Source organism: Beta vulgaris, chromosome 6 (genome assembly GCF_026745355.1).
Source record: "Beta vulgaris subsp. vulgaris cultivar EL10 chromosome 6, EL10.2, whole genome shotgun sequence".
In the NCBI taxonomy this organism is placed as follows: domain Eukaryota; kingdom Viridiplantae; phylum Streptophyta; class Magnoliopsida; order Caryophyllales; family Amaranthaceae; genus Beta; species Beta vulgaris.
Window position 1 is genome coordinate 31053886 of NC_079207.1, and position 16260 is coordinate 31070145.

At 34.9% G+C, this 16260-nt stretch overlaps 1 protein-coding gene across 1 annotated transcript; it reads left to right on the forward strand.

Moving 5' to 3' along the window:
* The first annotated feature begins 580 nt into the window (after positions 1-580).
* Positions 581-14314, forward strand: LOC104896481 (hypothetical protein). Its single transcript, XM_010683229.4, has 3 exons — positions 581-846; positions 12744-12949; positions 13766-14314. Exons 1-3 carry the CDS (start codon positions 745-747, stop codon positions 14034-14036), a joined length of 579 nt encoding a protein of 192 aa, XP_010681531.2. The 5' UTR covers positions 581-744; the 3' UTR covers positions 14037-14314.
* Positions 14315-16260: the final 1946 nt, after the last annotated feature.

A 16260-nucleotide genomic window follows, 5' to 3' on the forward strand; every position in this document is an offset into this window, starting at 1 on the left:
TGAACCAATTAGTTGTCAATTGACAATTAAAATATGTATTTTAAAAATTCAAAATTAAGATCGATTGACAATTAATATAGGCAAAATTAAGGTTGGTCGAGAAATTCATATCCTTACCATAAGTTATGTGTTTTTAGTGATCATGCATGATAAATCTTTACTATTTATACACAAAATTGTTATGTCAAATTCGGATTTTTAGGTTAATTGGCTAATTAATACCCGAAATTATGGTTGATTGGCAATTAGCATAAATCATGCATGATTGATAAATTATTGTTATTACCATACTTGAAATTCGAAATATTTTCAATATGGTAATGATTGATTTCCGGCCAAATTTATATCGAGATTAACAATTATGATATAAATTGACCTAATTAACTTAGTTAATTACCTAAATTTTAGACTTTTGGAAGTAACACTAAATTTTTTTTGGCCAAACTAAGCAAATACCACATAAACACCGAAATAGACGACTTTATTTTGTTAAACTCGAAAATTGCTTGGTGAATCTTAAATTGCCACCTAGGATTTAACATTTTGCCTGACCGTATATATTCACACACTCACCAGTCACAAGTAACACACAACAAAAGCACGTGAACAAAAAGGCAACTCAGGTCTCCTCGACTCTTCTTTCACACTCTAGAAATCTCAAAATTTCACACACTCACTCTCTCTCTGTTCTTCATTCATTGTGGAAAAAGTACGAATCAATCGTTTCAAAGAAAGGAAGTGAAAATGAAAGAAGGAAAAGGTTCAAGTTTAGTGTATCTGCTAGTTGTGCTTCTCTGCTTAGCTGCCTTTGCTTTCGCCATTGCCGCCGAACGCCGCCGCAGCCGTGTATGCTCTCTTTCTCTCTCCTCTCCTTCCTTTATTCAATTACGCTTCTGTTGATTCAACTTATGTTTTGTTTCTTTTTCCCACTTCCTAAATCTAATACGTTCCTGTAATATCCAGTACTGTTACTGTTAGTTTCTTCAATGCATCCTGTTCCTAATATATTTTGTGGGTCTTTTTGTCTTTTTTTTAGCTCTTTTCCAGCTTTAAATGAAGTAGCTAGTTTTAGGCGGAAATAGGAAATTTTTAGATCTCTGTGCTGAAGCAAAGAGAAAGTGATTTTTGTTTAGATAGAGCGTTTTTGAGAATTAGATGAGCTATTTAATGTCAATATGAGTAGTAACCTCAATCAACATAAATTATTTGAATGTGGTTAAGTCCTTCATTCCGAGATGAGTGCCTTGTGTAGCTAGACACAATGATACGAAATTATGAATATGTTGATAATTGAGTTAGAAAATGCTTATTACTTACATTTAGGCTCCGTTTGGTAGGGCGTAAAACGTTTTCCTGGAAAGCTGTTTTCCTCTATATTCAGTTTTACATTATTTGGTTGGCAAAAGAGGGTAAAACCGTCTTCCCTTGGGGTAAAATAACTCTCACAATGACGGAAAACCATTTTCGCTTCAAAATGAAGGGAAAAGTGTTTTCCTTATCTCTCTTGTATATCCCTCTTACCACCTTCTTACTTTCCTTTTCATTTCTCTTTCATTCCATCATTTTTCTTACATGGAACCAAACAACGGAAAACTAATTATGAGATTCTGTTTTACATTGTAAATTGTTTTCCATGAAAATCATTTTACACTGAAAATGTTTTACGCCCTACCAAACGGAGCCTTAGTCTCTGAAACTGGGAAGTGACCTATTTGTGTTTTAGGCTCCGTTTGGTTGGATGAGATACATATTTAATGGGAATCAGTTTTACTTTTACATTGCAAAATATAATTGTAAATGAGTTTTTCCTTATTTGGTTTCTTGTAGCGAAACTCAGAGAAAATAAAGAATAGTAATAGAAGGGAAACGATAGATAGGAGGAAGGAAACGGGAATGTAAAGAATAGGAGGAAATGTGGTATTCATAGAATACTTTCTAGCCTTACACTTTGTTTAGATAGTAATATAGGAGGTAAAGGAAGGAGAGGATTAGAGGAATATAGGAGGAAGCGGAAGGGGAAGGGAAAGATGGAGCTCTATTTTTCCTCCAAATCTCTCCAAGGAGGGATGATGTTTATTAAAAGAGGGAGGGAAAACAGATCTTTTCCTCTCCCTCCCCTTTCGTCACCCAATCTCTTATCCAAACAAGGGAACTGTTAGAAGGCGGGTGGGCTCTCACAATAACTTGACACAATATGCAGAGAAGAAAACAAGTGCACTTAATATATTTCTTACATAAACTCTCAATATTGTTCTACAATAATGAATTACAAAGCAACATAGTATATAACAAGGTAATGCTAATCGATTAACCTTTCTGCTAATGTTTCTATTATCATATTCTATTCTAGTTCTACATAATCGTCTCAATGACATTCCTTAATTTACTCTTCATCCTTAATTAAGTATGATGTACTATTTGTAATATGCCAAGTTTAACACTCCCCCTTAAACTTGACTCTATGACAATACCAATTAACTTTTGTATTCTATTAAAATCTTCAAGCTTGAGTGGTTTTTGTAAAGATGTCAATAACTTGATCCAATGACTTCACAAACTTCAATTCAATTTCCCTATGTTCGATGCACTGTCTTATAAAATGAAACCTTGTGACAATGTGTTTTCTTGGAACATGAAAGACGGGATTTTTCGCCAAAGCAAGAGCTTACTTGTTATTAGTCATAAATTCAGTGGGTTCCATTTGTGGCAATTGGAGTTCCGTCAATAATCTCCTTAGCCATATCGAATGACATGCACATGAATGTGGAGAGTGTAACGATCGGTTGTTCATTTGAACTCCATAAAACAACATTATTTCCTAGCAAAAACACAAACCCGGTTGTACTTTTTCGGTCATCTATGTCTCCAGCAAAATCACGATCATACTATCCCATAAGCTTAAAATTTTGTGAAGTTGAATATAAAAATCCATGATCCAACGTGCTTTTCAAGTAGCGGAGAATTCCCTTAGCTACCTTTAAATGTGAAGTCAATGGATTCTCCATGAAGCAACTTACTAGCCCAACAACAAATAAGCAAATAAGATGTCTCGTAAAGTACAAGTTGAATATCGTAAACTCCCTACTAGACTCTTGAATAAAGTTGGATTAACCTTCTCCCCATATGGATCATTCTTTGACAATTTTACATCACCTTCTATTGGAGTGCTTACTGGATTAACATTCAACATATTAAAGTTCTTTAATTCTCCTTTTGTATATGCTTCTTGTTGAGATGAAGATTCCATCATCACTTTGTATAACTTCAATTCCCAGATACTAGGACATTAGTCCCGTATCTGTCATCTCAAATTCACGTGCCATTCTTTTCTTGAAATCTTCAAACATTTCAGTACTACTTCTACTAAATATAAGCATCCACATATATGCAAACATAAAAAACATCATTGTTTTTCTTCTTCACATAAAGTGCATACTCATTAAGACACCTTGAAAATCCATTATCTTACAAGTACTTATCTAGCTGACTATTCGAAGCTCATGGTGCTTGTTTAATCCATACAAGGCCTTTTTCAATCTAAGTACCTTATGTTCATGTCCCTTGACAACATAACCTTGTGGTTGTTCAATGTACACTTCTTCCTCTAGAATTCCCTTGAGAAAAGCAGATTTTACATCCATGTGATGAATCTTCCATTGAAATTGTGCTGCTATTGAAATTAATAACCTTACCGTCTCTAATCGAGCAATTGGAGTAAATAGCTCCTCATAGTCGATGCCTTGCTTTTGCTTGTAACCTTTAGTAACAAGCCTCATTTGTATTTATCTACATCACCCTTGGCATTTTTCTTATTTTTGAGTACCCACGTGAGTCCTATTGCCTTCTTTCCTTTTGGAAGTTTTGTCAATTTCGAGGTTTTATTTTTTCTGGATGGCATAAATTTCTTCATTCATTGCTTTAATCCATTCTTTTTGTTTTTTTTGCCTCATCAAAGTTCATTGATTCAATAAGCAGAATAAGGAAGTATTATATTCTAACTTTTGTGTCACTTTATAAGGATATATCTCTTTGGTCCTTCACTTAAACCAGATAAATATCCGCTCGAATGCAATGATGGTGATGATGTGTGAGGAGAAGGAAGTGGAGTAGTAGGAGTCTCCGACACATGGTTAATAGAATTTTTTTCCTCAGAATAAGAAAGAAAGTTATAAGATTCTTCCTCTTCTGTACTCCAATCCCGTATTGCCTTTTCATTGAATTTTATGTCTCTACTAATCACCGACTTGTTGGTGCTTCGATTAAACAACTTGTAACCTTTAGATTCTTCATCATATCTAATGAAAAGTAATTTCTCACTTCGATCATCGTGTCTGAACATTTCTTTCTTAGGAACCTGCCCACAAACAATAGACCTAAATACTAGAAAATGTAATATACTAAGTTTCCATCCACTCCAAGCTTCTTGAGGCGTCACATTCTTCAAAGTCTTTGTTGGGAACGATTTGATAAGTAAACTGCACATGATGTAAATTTCTTTTGGCATCTTCTTATTCTAAACATGTAACTAGCCATATTAAGAACAATTCTATTTTTCCTTTCAACTACCCTAAAGTGTTGTGATGTTTTATCTATAGTAAGTGGTATGTGTATTCGATGCTCTTCACAACATTTGTTGAATTCATTAGATTTGAATTCATCGTCGCTATGTGTTCTCAATGCTGTAATTTCATAACCACTTTCTATCTCTACCATTGCTTTAAACTTTCTAAAAGTATCAAAAGCTTCAGATTTATTTTTCAGAAAATACACCCATGTCTTCCTGCTATAATCATCAACGAAAATAGAAAAGTACAAACTTTTACCGAGTGATCTAGGTTTAATATGTCCACATATGTTTGAATGCAGTAGTTCAAGCGGTTTTACTACTTTTGAGATAGATTATTCTGGAAAAGGCTTTCTGGAATGTTTGCCAAGCAAAAAAAGCTGCCTAGGATGATTAATATATGGTAATCCTTTTACCATTTGCTTGTGTCCTAGCTCTTTAAGTCCTTCAAAATTAAGATGACCAAACCTCATATGCCACCTCCATCTTCAACACAAGTTTTTAAACATATTGGACCAACAATTTGCAATTTTATTAAGAACATTCTATTTTTCGTCATAGAAACTGTATCTATAAGATTAGGGTTTCTATCGCGAAGCCATATATTTTGTTCCTTCATTAAGGATATGTTACTTCTCAAATTTGGAATATAATATACATTTAGAATTAATTTGTGACTCAAATCTTTCAATTGAATCATAGTTGTACATTTTCCTTCAATCTTTACTTTTGAGGCATCACCAAATGTGACATTACTGGTTATGCTAGGATTAAGATCACCAAATTTGTTGAGATTGTTCTATTGTTGAGATACCATGTAGAATTATCATCTCTCTTGTCTTCCACGTTGAGAGCTAATAACATGGTTGCTTCTTCCATGTCTTCCTTATTTTCAATAATATTTGTTTCTTCCTTTACCTTTTTTGCGTAACATTCCCATTAGAAATGACCATATTTCTCACAATTATAGCATTGAAAATCAACCTTATTATAGCATTGAACATTAACCTTATTAACATGATCATGTCATTGGTGGCATCCTTTACCACGTGATTGATACTTTTATTTATCACGTGTATCTCCTTTATTGTTAAAAGAAAATTTGGCTTGCAACACTTTGGAAAGATTGCTGTCTTTACTTTCGGCTAGGTGGGCTGTTCCTCGTTCCTTTTTTTTCCCTTTTTAATCATCCGTCGGCTATGTGATTTATTTATTTTTCCTTACTTTCCAGTCTTTGTCCATATGGTTTAATTCAGATTCTTCTTGAGGTTGTGTAATAACCATTTTGAACAATCCCTTTAAGTCCTTGGGCACAAAGAATTGTTTTCGTCCGAAGAGACCATTCATCGTAATTTTCTTTTGTGAGTCCAAGATATTGAAAAGGTACAACATTATTTTTTGTTGCCATGTTTTATAAACTAGTTCTAATACCACTTTGTTAGAAGCAAGGTGGGTGGGCTCTCACAATAAATAGAGAAGAAAACAAGTGCACTTAATATATTTCTTATATAATCTCTCATTATATGTTCTACAAAAACGAATTACAAAGCAACATATTTATATAACAAGGTAATGCTAATAAATTAACCTTTCTCCTAATTCTTCTCTTATCATATTCTGTTTTAGTTCTACGTAATCATCTCAATGACATTATTTACTCTTCATCATTGAATAAATATGCTATACTATTTGTAATCTGTCAAGTTTAACTATTTTAATAGGAACTTGTTCCCCTCCCTTTCACTTCCTTCCCCTTCGGTTCCTCCTATTCAAACAAAGAGTTAGGTAACTATTTTTCACCTTTAATAAAACAAACAAATGAAAATAAGAAACTCTTTGTCCTAGAAAATGTGTTTAGCTGAACCAAATAGTCTTTTAAACTGACAAGTAATTGTGCATTGACACTGTAATTTTCATATACAAAGAAAATAGAGATATTCGTAAAGTTAGCACATGTTTTAGAATGAAGGGAGTGACACAAATAAATCATCTTGGTTGTCAAGTTTTTGATGAGTTCATACTCATTTTTAACACTTCTGCAATTGCAACTGAATCAATTGTGCAACATTGGTCATTGAATTGAACCTAAAAGTCCATCACAGGCAAGTATCGGATTGATCTGCTATCGCAGCATTATTCCCATGTTAAACCTAGCTTGTGCTTATGCTGTGTTTGGTTTGACAACAAATACTTTTGATTGGAAAATGTTTTCATGGGGAATAACAATTGCACGACCCCAAACGATCTTATTCTGATCCTGTACCGTTCCTGCTGATAGTCCGTTTCTGCAAATGATCTGGATCATTTTGCCATATCTGTTGATTTTCCCAAATGATCATTTTTCCCAACGAGTTCTTATTCTTCAATCCGGACAGCTAGAATAAAACTTGTTGATTTCAGTTTCATCTCTTGATAATCTCTTTAACTTGATATTTAGGAGAAAATTTGATTGTTTAGAGTTTAAGCAACATTCATTTGTAGAAGCATTAGAGAAAGGGGGAAGAGGGGTATATATGAGAATTTGAAATGATGACTAAATTAGCAAGAGAGAAAAACACACACTATAACACTACTATATTCTAAATTCTGTTTTGTACATATGGTTTTTGTAATTTACTTGGCGTAGATCAAATTTTGTTTACTTGTTAGAAGAGTAAATTATATTATGATTTTTGTCTTATTGAGTACTGAAAGTCTCAGTATCCTTGCGATGAAAATTGCCTCTTGTCTGAACTCTTAATGTTAATGAAATACCTGACATCTATGATACTGCTTTGCCCAGGCGAGACATTTTTTTCCAATAATGCTTATTCACCTGATCCTTAAATTTGCTGAAATGTCTCATATCTACTGTGCTGATTCCTGATTACGAAAGTCAATCATTAAAAATTGCTTCTCAGAAGGCTTCCAAGCAAACAATCGGTTCCTTGTTGTGCTGTAACTACACTTGCTGTCTTGTATATGATTGTTGAATTTTGTGAGATGTTTAACATTATGTTTCTTATCATATCATCTCTACCATAACAACACTCCACTTTTGACTCTTAACATGTTTTACTTCATGGCCTTGACAATGAAGACATGTTACAGATTTTGCTCTCTCATCTCATACACATTGATTTAGTCCTTTTTTTTTTTTTCCATTTTTAGGCTCTTTATTTTTTTTTTGTGCCATTGACAGTGTGCAATTCTTTCTATTCTGAAATAGTCGATCGTGTCTCTTTCCTGTTTGGTTTTATTATTTGAATTTAGTTGTATTGAAAAATATATGTAAGTACGAGGCTATGACCAAGTACTGAATTTGAGAGGCACTCTTTGTGCACTTTTTGAGTCTCAAAACATGTGGAAGATGTTATGAAAGCATGGACGTTTCTATAATAGACCTTTCTATGTTATGAATGTTCATAGTACCTTTCTATATTGTGAATGAGCATAGTACCTTTCTATATTGTGAATGTTCATAGTTGATGCACATTCTAGATCTGTGTGAGCATTATTTTTTCCTTTCTGTGTCATATATTCACTTTGAAAACCATTTGATATGTCGTTGGCAACTGATTTTGTCTTACATTATATCCTATTTCACTTGTGTTTTACAGGCAAAATGATGTGGTGTTACAGGCAAAAAACCTGACCACCTATATCAACATTTTGGTCGTCCAAATGATGTGAACTACATGTCAAATTCATACATTGTGTCAGGTTTTTTGTTGTTTGGAACCTCTAGCTACTCAAATTATTATAAAACATTTTGCCTTCTGGAGTGGTGATTGAAGACAGTTTTGTGTCTGCTTCTCTTGTTGAGACTTGAGAGAAGTAGAGTTCAGGAGAGTTTGCTGTTAGTACCAATGACACCTAATTTGCATTACAAAAATGGGTTCGGGTTTGGCAGTTTGCTATCTAATATTATTAAGCCCATAGTATACCACTTGCATGTAAGAATTCTCCGTCTTTACATCGCTGTTCACGTGGGGTTTAAGAATTAGGTAACACTGGCTAGTACACTCTCCTTTCAATCGACATTTTCCACTGCGGGATCTTAGAATAAATGTGTTGAATTCAGAATGCTAACCTTCTATTATTCGAAATGCTTCATATACGTCCAAGTAGCAGTCAGTCCTTGAGACTTAGAAGTTAAAATTAGACAACTCAAAGGACGAGAAATATATGACAATGTCGATGGAATGTAGATATTTTGAAGGTTTGATTAGAATCTCCAGGTCCTTGCAGTTTTAGCGACACATCACCTTCATATTTCTTTTTTTTTTTTTTTTTTTTTTTTTTTTTTGACAATAGGTAAAAAAAGAAAAATATAGTATTAGCTCCGCCTTGCTTGTGTAGCCAGGTTATGAGCTAATTTAACTTTTGACCTATCAGTTTTGATACAAGAGACAAGCATGAAGCTTTTCGCTATTCTCTTGATATCCCTAATAATGCTACTAATGTTCTTATCTGAACTTTCCTCGTTCCTCAAAGCCAGAATAACTTCTCTGCTATCCGAATATATTATTATCCCTGCTGTTCTCCAAGCCATGTCCGAAATCGCCTTGAGTATTGCAAATGCTTCTGCTTGCGCTGGAGATTTCGCGAAGATTTTATGAGCCGATTCTTCTGTAGAGTCCTTACTAATATTCTTCCAAGCCACCGCTGCTTGCCATTCATTAGAACCCGCTTTCTTCTTCCAAGCTCCATCCACCACTAAAACTTGAACATTACTTGTGGTTTTATCTCCTATCGTCCACTCTAGAATGCTTGGGTCCTCTTCCCATTTTCTTGATCTCTTTGGAGCTTTGCTGTGTTTTGAAGTTTCCTCTTTGCTTGCTCTCTTTGCTCTCGTGGACTGTTCACTGATGATATGCATTATTCTCATCGGGTTTGTTTTTTCGCCCTTAAAAATGATTTCATTCCGATGGATCCAAATTCCCCACAAAGTTGCAATGAAATCAATTTCTTCTCCTCGTCTATCCTCCAATTTCCTCTTTTTGAATAAATTCAAAAAGTTTTTTATCCATTCTTGGAGTGTAAGATGATTTCCGTTTGATGCCACAATCCCCAAAGAACACCTCCAAATCCTTTGCGAGAGTACGCAGTCCCTAAACAGGTGTTCAATGGACTCAGTTTGCTGCTGGCAGAGGCAACAGGTATTGTTGATGCCATTGATTTGCCTCTTCTCGAGGTTATCAGCAGTAGGAAGAGCCTTATTAAAAATTTTCCAGAGGAAGAACTTCCATTTTGGAAAGATATCCGACTTCCATAATCTGGTCCAAGGGCTGGAGAGTATTGCCTGATCCCTTTGACCTTCATTCAGGAACCAGTACCCAGATTTTGCTGTAAAGTTCCCAGATTTCGAGTTCGTCCACCCAATCTCATCCTCTATCTCCTGATGAGGGATGTGAGTGGCTAAGATTTCTCGTGCATCACCGGTATTAAATAAATCCCAGATGATAGATGGCTTCCATCTTTTGTTTTGGTCAATCAGATCAGAGACCCAAACGCATTGCTCTCGCGACTCATGATTTTCCGGAATTTTGGGCTTTGGGGAGATGTTTGCGTGCCATTTGTCAGTGTCAATTCTTATTGACCTTCCGTTTCCTAGCTTCTTATAAAGCCCTTCCTTGAACACTTTGGTTGCTTGAAAAAGACTGCGGAAGGCATAAGACCCATTCTTTGGAGTTTCATTTTCCATGACCATCTGTATTGGATCTTTTTTATACTTGGCCGTGTAAAGCTTATGAATGAGAGAGTCTTTGTTTTTGTGAATTCGCCACGCTTGGTTAAAAAGCATAGATTTATTCACATGTGCTACATTTCTCAAGCTCAAACCTCCTTGAAATTTATGTTTTTCAAGGAGTTCACGCTTCCTCCAATATATAGGTTTCTTGTCCATAGAAGACGACCACCAGAACTTTAGGAGTAAAGAGGTGAGGTTCCTAGTGGTTTTCGCTGGAAGTAAGTAAATCGATATAATGTTGGAGGCTAGCGCAGTCAGAATTGTATTAATGAGGATAAGCTTACCGGCTTGGGAGAGGTTGCTGAACTTCCAAGAAAGGATTTTGTTGGCCGTTTTGGTAGTGATGTCATTGAACACTGAGTTGGTTCTACCGTCGACTTCCATCGGACATCCTAAGTAGGATCCTATATTCTCTTTATCCCTCACTCCTAGAGGCTTCCTGAGTATCTTCATGAACTTTGGCGGAGTATTAGGACTAAAGATGACATGAGATTTTTCGAAGTTGATCTTTTCTCCAGATTTTTCACAGAATGTAGCGAGGACTTGTTTTATGGCCCAACAATTTTTTGGGTTAGCTTTGAAAAAGAACAAAGCATCGTCCGCGAAAAACAAGTGGGATATTTTTGGCGCATTCCTTGCTATTTTAAGACCGATAAGCTCCTTGTTGTTTTGCATCATAGATAAATTTCTCGAGAGTACCTCCATACAAAGGATAAAGATGTATGAGGAAAGTGGATCCCCTTGCCTGAGACCAGCTGAGGGGCGAAAGACCTTTGTAGGTTCTCCGTTAACCAATATTGAGTAAGACACTGTAGTGATACATTGCATGATCCAATTTACCCAAACCTCTGGAAATTTCATCCTTCTCAGCATTATTTCCACGAACTCCCATTTGATTCTATCATAAGCTTTGCTCAGGTTGACCTTCAGAATTCCCGCGAAACTATTTCCCTTCTTCCTCTTACTAACCCAATTGATAATTTCATGTGAGATGAAACAGTTGTCCGCCATTTGCCTTCCCGGGACAAACGCGTTCTGGAACTCATCAACCATGTCTCCCATAATCAATTTAAGTCTGTTTGAAAGAGTTTTGGCTATGATTTTGTAAGACGAATTGCACAGACTTATAGGTCTAAAGTCTTTTGTTTCCTGTGGTCTATCTTTTTTAGGGATGAGGGTGATGAAAGTTCGGTTCTGCTCCTTTAGCAAGAAGCCTGAGGAAAGGAATGAATTCACGCTATTAATGACATCCTTTCCCACGATATCCCAGTTCTGCTGGAAGAAAATTGGGGGAGTGCCATCAGGTCCAGGAGATTTGAGTGGTTTCGGGCTGAAGCAAGCAGCTTTAATCTCTTCGTTTGAGAATGGTTTGCTAAGAAGATCAATATGGACCTGGGACAAAGCAGCCACCGGCGAAAAAAAAGGGTCATCTACAAGAAGAACCTCTTCACAGCTCTTGTCACATTGATATATTTCCTTAAAAGTCTGTAAGAAGAGCTCTTTGATTTGTGCATGGTTCGTTACCCAATTTCCCAACCCATCTTTTATCGCCTTAATTTCGTTTCTCGCGGCTCTTCCTTTGACACTCTTGTAAAAGAAAGCTGAAGTTTTATCTCCGAACTCGTCCCATCTGGATTTTGCTCTTTGTCTCCAATAACCCGACTTTATCTCTATATCGTTCAACATATTAGACCTATTTTCGTGATCCTTCTGAGCTTGATCAATCGAGATGATGCCCTTTTGTTGTTTTGTTAGGTTATCATTGATGTCAACCCAGTTGATGTTGTTTGCCTTCTTAAAACTGAGGCACCAACCTCTAATACTCCTAAGAGAACATTGGATCTTCCTCTGGAGAACAAAAGCAGGAGACCCTCCATGGATTTCCCCCCAATCTTTTTTAATTAACTCACAAACCTCTGGATGATGCAAGCTCCATGCATCGAGCCTGTATGGTCTCTTCCTTTTCCCTATGCGTTGTTTGTGCAAATGTAGAATAAGGGGGCTATGATCGGATAGCAGTATAGGGAGGTTCCAAACCTCAGCATCCGGAAATTTATCCATCCATTCTGAATTACAAAATGCTTTGTCTAGTCTTTCATAAATTGCCGCTGAATTAGACCTATTGTTTGTCCAAGTATAGTTCACCCCATGATAAGGAATGTCCAATAGGTGGTTCGAGAATTTCCAATCTAGAAATTGCGTTGCTCCTCTTATAATCAAAGAACCTCCAAGTTTTTGTCTATTGTTTTCTACCTGATTGAAATCTCCAATCAAAACCCAATTGCCTTCATATTTCAACTGCTCATGATATGTTTGTTTCCATTTTAGAGTTCAATATATGACCAAAGCAATGATAAATATATTTTTCTTTAAGTGCAAAAAAGGGCCTTGATAATTCTGCTATAAATTGAGGAATGACTTCTACCGCTAAATTAATTTTTATGGCAGGGTAATGTTATACAAGATGAAGCCACCAATACGACATACTGTGCTTACAGTTCAGATGTTGCTACTGGATATGGGGTCGGTGGATTCCTGTTTCTTCTTTCAAGCGAATCACTGCTTATGGGTGTGACAAAGTGCATGTGCTTCGGAAGGCCTTTGGCACCTGGAAACAGTCGAGCATGGACCATCATATATTTTTTCTCATCATGGTGAGGATCTTAGTGTTGTATGCAAGAAACATTATCATATCATCCCCTATATGTCGTGCATACTGTCAATGAGTAAACTGGTAAATTTATTGTGATTGTGACATCTTCCCTTGATCATAAGCAGTTAAGCATCCATATCTGCTGACCAGTGGAATTTTGCTGGCTGATCCCCTGATATGCTCCTAAAAGAAATGCCCTGATACTTGTTAGCTTGCTTGCACCACACTGAACTTGTTGCAAATAAGTGCTTTGAGTGACCTCCGTTATGAATCTCTTGCACTGTTAAAACTGTGATTAGCGGACTGTATATTTATTTTCAAAAGTAAGCATTTTTTTGTGATGGGAAAGTAGAAAGCATTTTTATAAATCAAAATTTAGTCATTTCCTCTGTATATTGACTAGAAACAACTATCACATACTTTTGAGCTCATTCTCACAATCAGTTGGTTGAAACTTGAAATATATGTTCGTATGTGAAATATATTTGCTGCAAGTTGGAAGTATTATTTCATGCGTCTTTTGGCACAGAATCAAGCTCAGTTCATTCATTGTAGCACTCATTCACTCAACATAGTGGAAAAGGCGATATACAGAAAGTTTATCGTGTTACATGTAAATTCCATTAATAACTGTTGCCTTTTGCTTTCCTTGTTAGGGATGTGGCTATATTTGTCAAATTTTACAGTCAAACTAATCTTTGCATGCAACAGATTCATGTGTGTTCTTCTATTTCTACATATCTCTGTCAAAACACGCCAATTGGGTTTTCTAGGCTGAAATGATGGCAGCTGATGGTTTTCCTTGTGTTTTGTGCAGGTTAACATTTCTGGTTGCAGAGGCTTGCCTACTTGCAGGAGCAACCAAGAATGCTTACCATACCAAGTACCGTCATATGATTTATGCACAGAACTTCTCATGTGAGTCTTTGCGTAAAGGTGTTTTTATTGCTGGAGCTGTGTTTGTCATTGTCAACATGGTCCTGAATGTGTATTACTATATATACTTTGCCAAAGCTACAAGCTCGCAGACAGATTCTATGAAGGCAAATCGCTCCAGCTCTACTGTGGGAATGACTGGGTATAGATAAGTTACTAAAAGTATTTTAGGGGTGAAACCACTTTTAAGAGTTGTGCATCTTCACTCTTGAAGTCAAAACTATAGAGTATTTAAGTGTATCAGATGAACTCTGGCCTGTCTATAATAGGGTGCAATCTACAAATCAGTTTTAGCATTTAGTTTGAGCTTATGAGTGCTCATATTTTCCCGTAAGTATTGTTTAGCTACTCTCTTTTTGTGATTAAAATGAAGTAACGGAAAAGGGGTGTATCGTGAATGTTATATTAAAAGAAATGGTCTTACGCGTGATGTTTCATGAGGAATTGGGTGATACGTCATAACCAAAAAAAAAAAGCCTACTAAAACATAAGGTTTTCATAGTAATGAGTGGTTGACTAGGGAGATGTTTGGATTATTTATCAATGTGGATTTGAAGTGTTAAATCAAACATTTGAGGGGTGAAAAAAAAAGAGTTGTAGGTATTGAGTTGTGTTCTTAAAATAATATATATATATATATATATATATATATATATATATATATATATAGGGGCAAGATCATGTGAGAAATGAGAATGAATCACTGTCCTTAGATTAAATCCTATCAACGGTCAAGATCTCAAACTAATATCAACACAAACTAACTATTTTCTTCTTTCTATGCAAAAACCTAATTTTCTCTCTCCTCTCTTTTCCTTCTTCCCCATTATGTCGTTTCTCTCCCCTCTTCTCCTTATGTAGATTGAACCTAATGCCATCTACTTCTTGTTCGAGAATTTCATGGATTCAATTACCGACGCGGAAAGGTTAGATTGTTTTTGAAAAATAGTATGACTGTTCATAATTATGTTCGAATTTTTTGTGATTCTTCATATGTATGGAAATTCATATGGTTGGAAATTTGTGTGGTTGAACTTGATAATTTGTTCATAATTTTTTGGAGTAGTGCTCGCAAGTATTTGTTGTCACCATAGAAAAGTTCATGTCAACAATTGCTTGTGCTCGATTATTAGAAAGATAAAGATGCTAATTGAATTACTTCTAGATAGTATCAAATTCATTAGATAGTACAAAAATTGCTAATGCTTTTGGTAAAACCTTCTTCATTGATTCACAGTATTTACATGGAGAATTTTTTTCAATATATTTTTAGAGTTGTAGCGAGTATTAATTAGAGTTATAGGTAGTATTAGTTAGAGTTATACCAATATGTTATTGGAGTTGTAGTTATTATTAGTTAGAGTTATACCAATATATTTTTAGTTAGAATTATACAAATATATTTTTAGAGTTGTATGTATTATTAGTTAGAGTTATACCAATATGTTTTTAGAGTTGTAGGTAGTATTAGTTAGAGTTATACCAATATATTTTTAGAGTTATAGCTAGTATTAGTTAGAGTTATAGGTAGTATTAGTTAGAATAATACCAATATGTTTTTAGAGTTATATGTATTATTGGTTAGAGTTATAACATTGCTTGTATTCCACATGGAGAATTTTTTTGCCAATATATTTTTAGAGTTATAGCTAGTATTAATTAGAGTTATATATAGGTAGTATTAGTTAGAGTTATACCAATATGTTTTTAGAGTTGTAGGTATTATTAGTTAGAGTTATACCAATATGTTTATAGAGTTGTATGTATTATTAGTTAGAGTTATACCAATATGTTTTTAGAGATGTAGGTAATATTAGTTAGAGTTATACCAATATATTTTTAGAGTTATAGCTAGTATTAGTTAGAATTATAGGTAGTATTAGTTAGAATAATACCAATATGTTTTTAGAGTTATATGTATTATTGGTTAGAGTTATAGCATTGCTTGTATTCCACATGGAGAATTTTTTTGCCAATATATTTTTAGAGTTATAGCTAGTATTAATTAGAGTTATAGGTAGTATTAGTTAGAGTTATACCAATATGTTTTTTAGAGTTGTAGGTATTATTAGTTAGAGTTATACCAATATGTTTTTAGAGTTGTATGTATTATTAGTTAGAGTTATACCAATAGGTTTTTAGAGATGTAGGTAATATTAGTTAGAGTTATACCAATATATTTTTAGAGTTATAGCTAGTATATATTAGTTAGAGTTATAGGTAGTATTAGTTAGAGTTATACCAATATGTTTTTACAGTTGTAGGTAATAATTACAAATGCTTGTTTAGAGTTATAGGAAGTATATATTAGAGTTAGCAACACTTTTTTAGAGTTATGGAAGCAGTAGTGAAGAGTATACCAATGTTTGTCTAAAG

Bases quoted from the DNA above. Each gene is read 5' to 3' on its own strand.
- LOC104896481 (XM_010683229.4), top strand. From the start codon at position 745: ATGAAAGAAGGAAAAGGTTCAAGTTTAGTGTATCTGCTAGTTGTGCTT. The intron at 847-12,743 runs GTATGCTCTCTT...TTTTTATGGCAG, and splicing joins CCGAACGCCGCCGCAGCCGT to GGTAATGTTATACAAGATGA. The intron at 12,950-13,765 runs GTGAGGATCTTA...TGTTTTGTGCAG, and splicing joins ATATATTTTTTCTCATCATG to GTTAACATTTCTGGTTGCAG.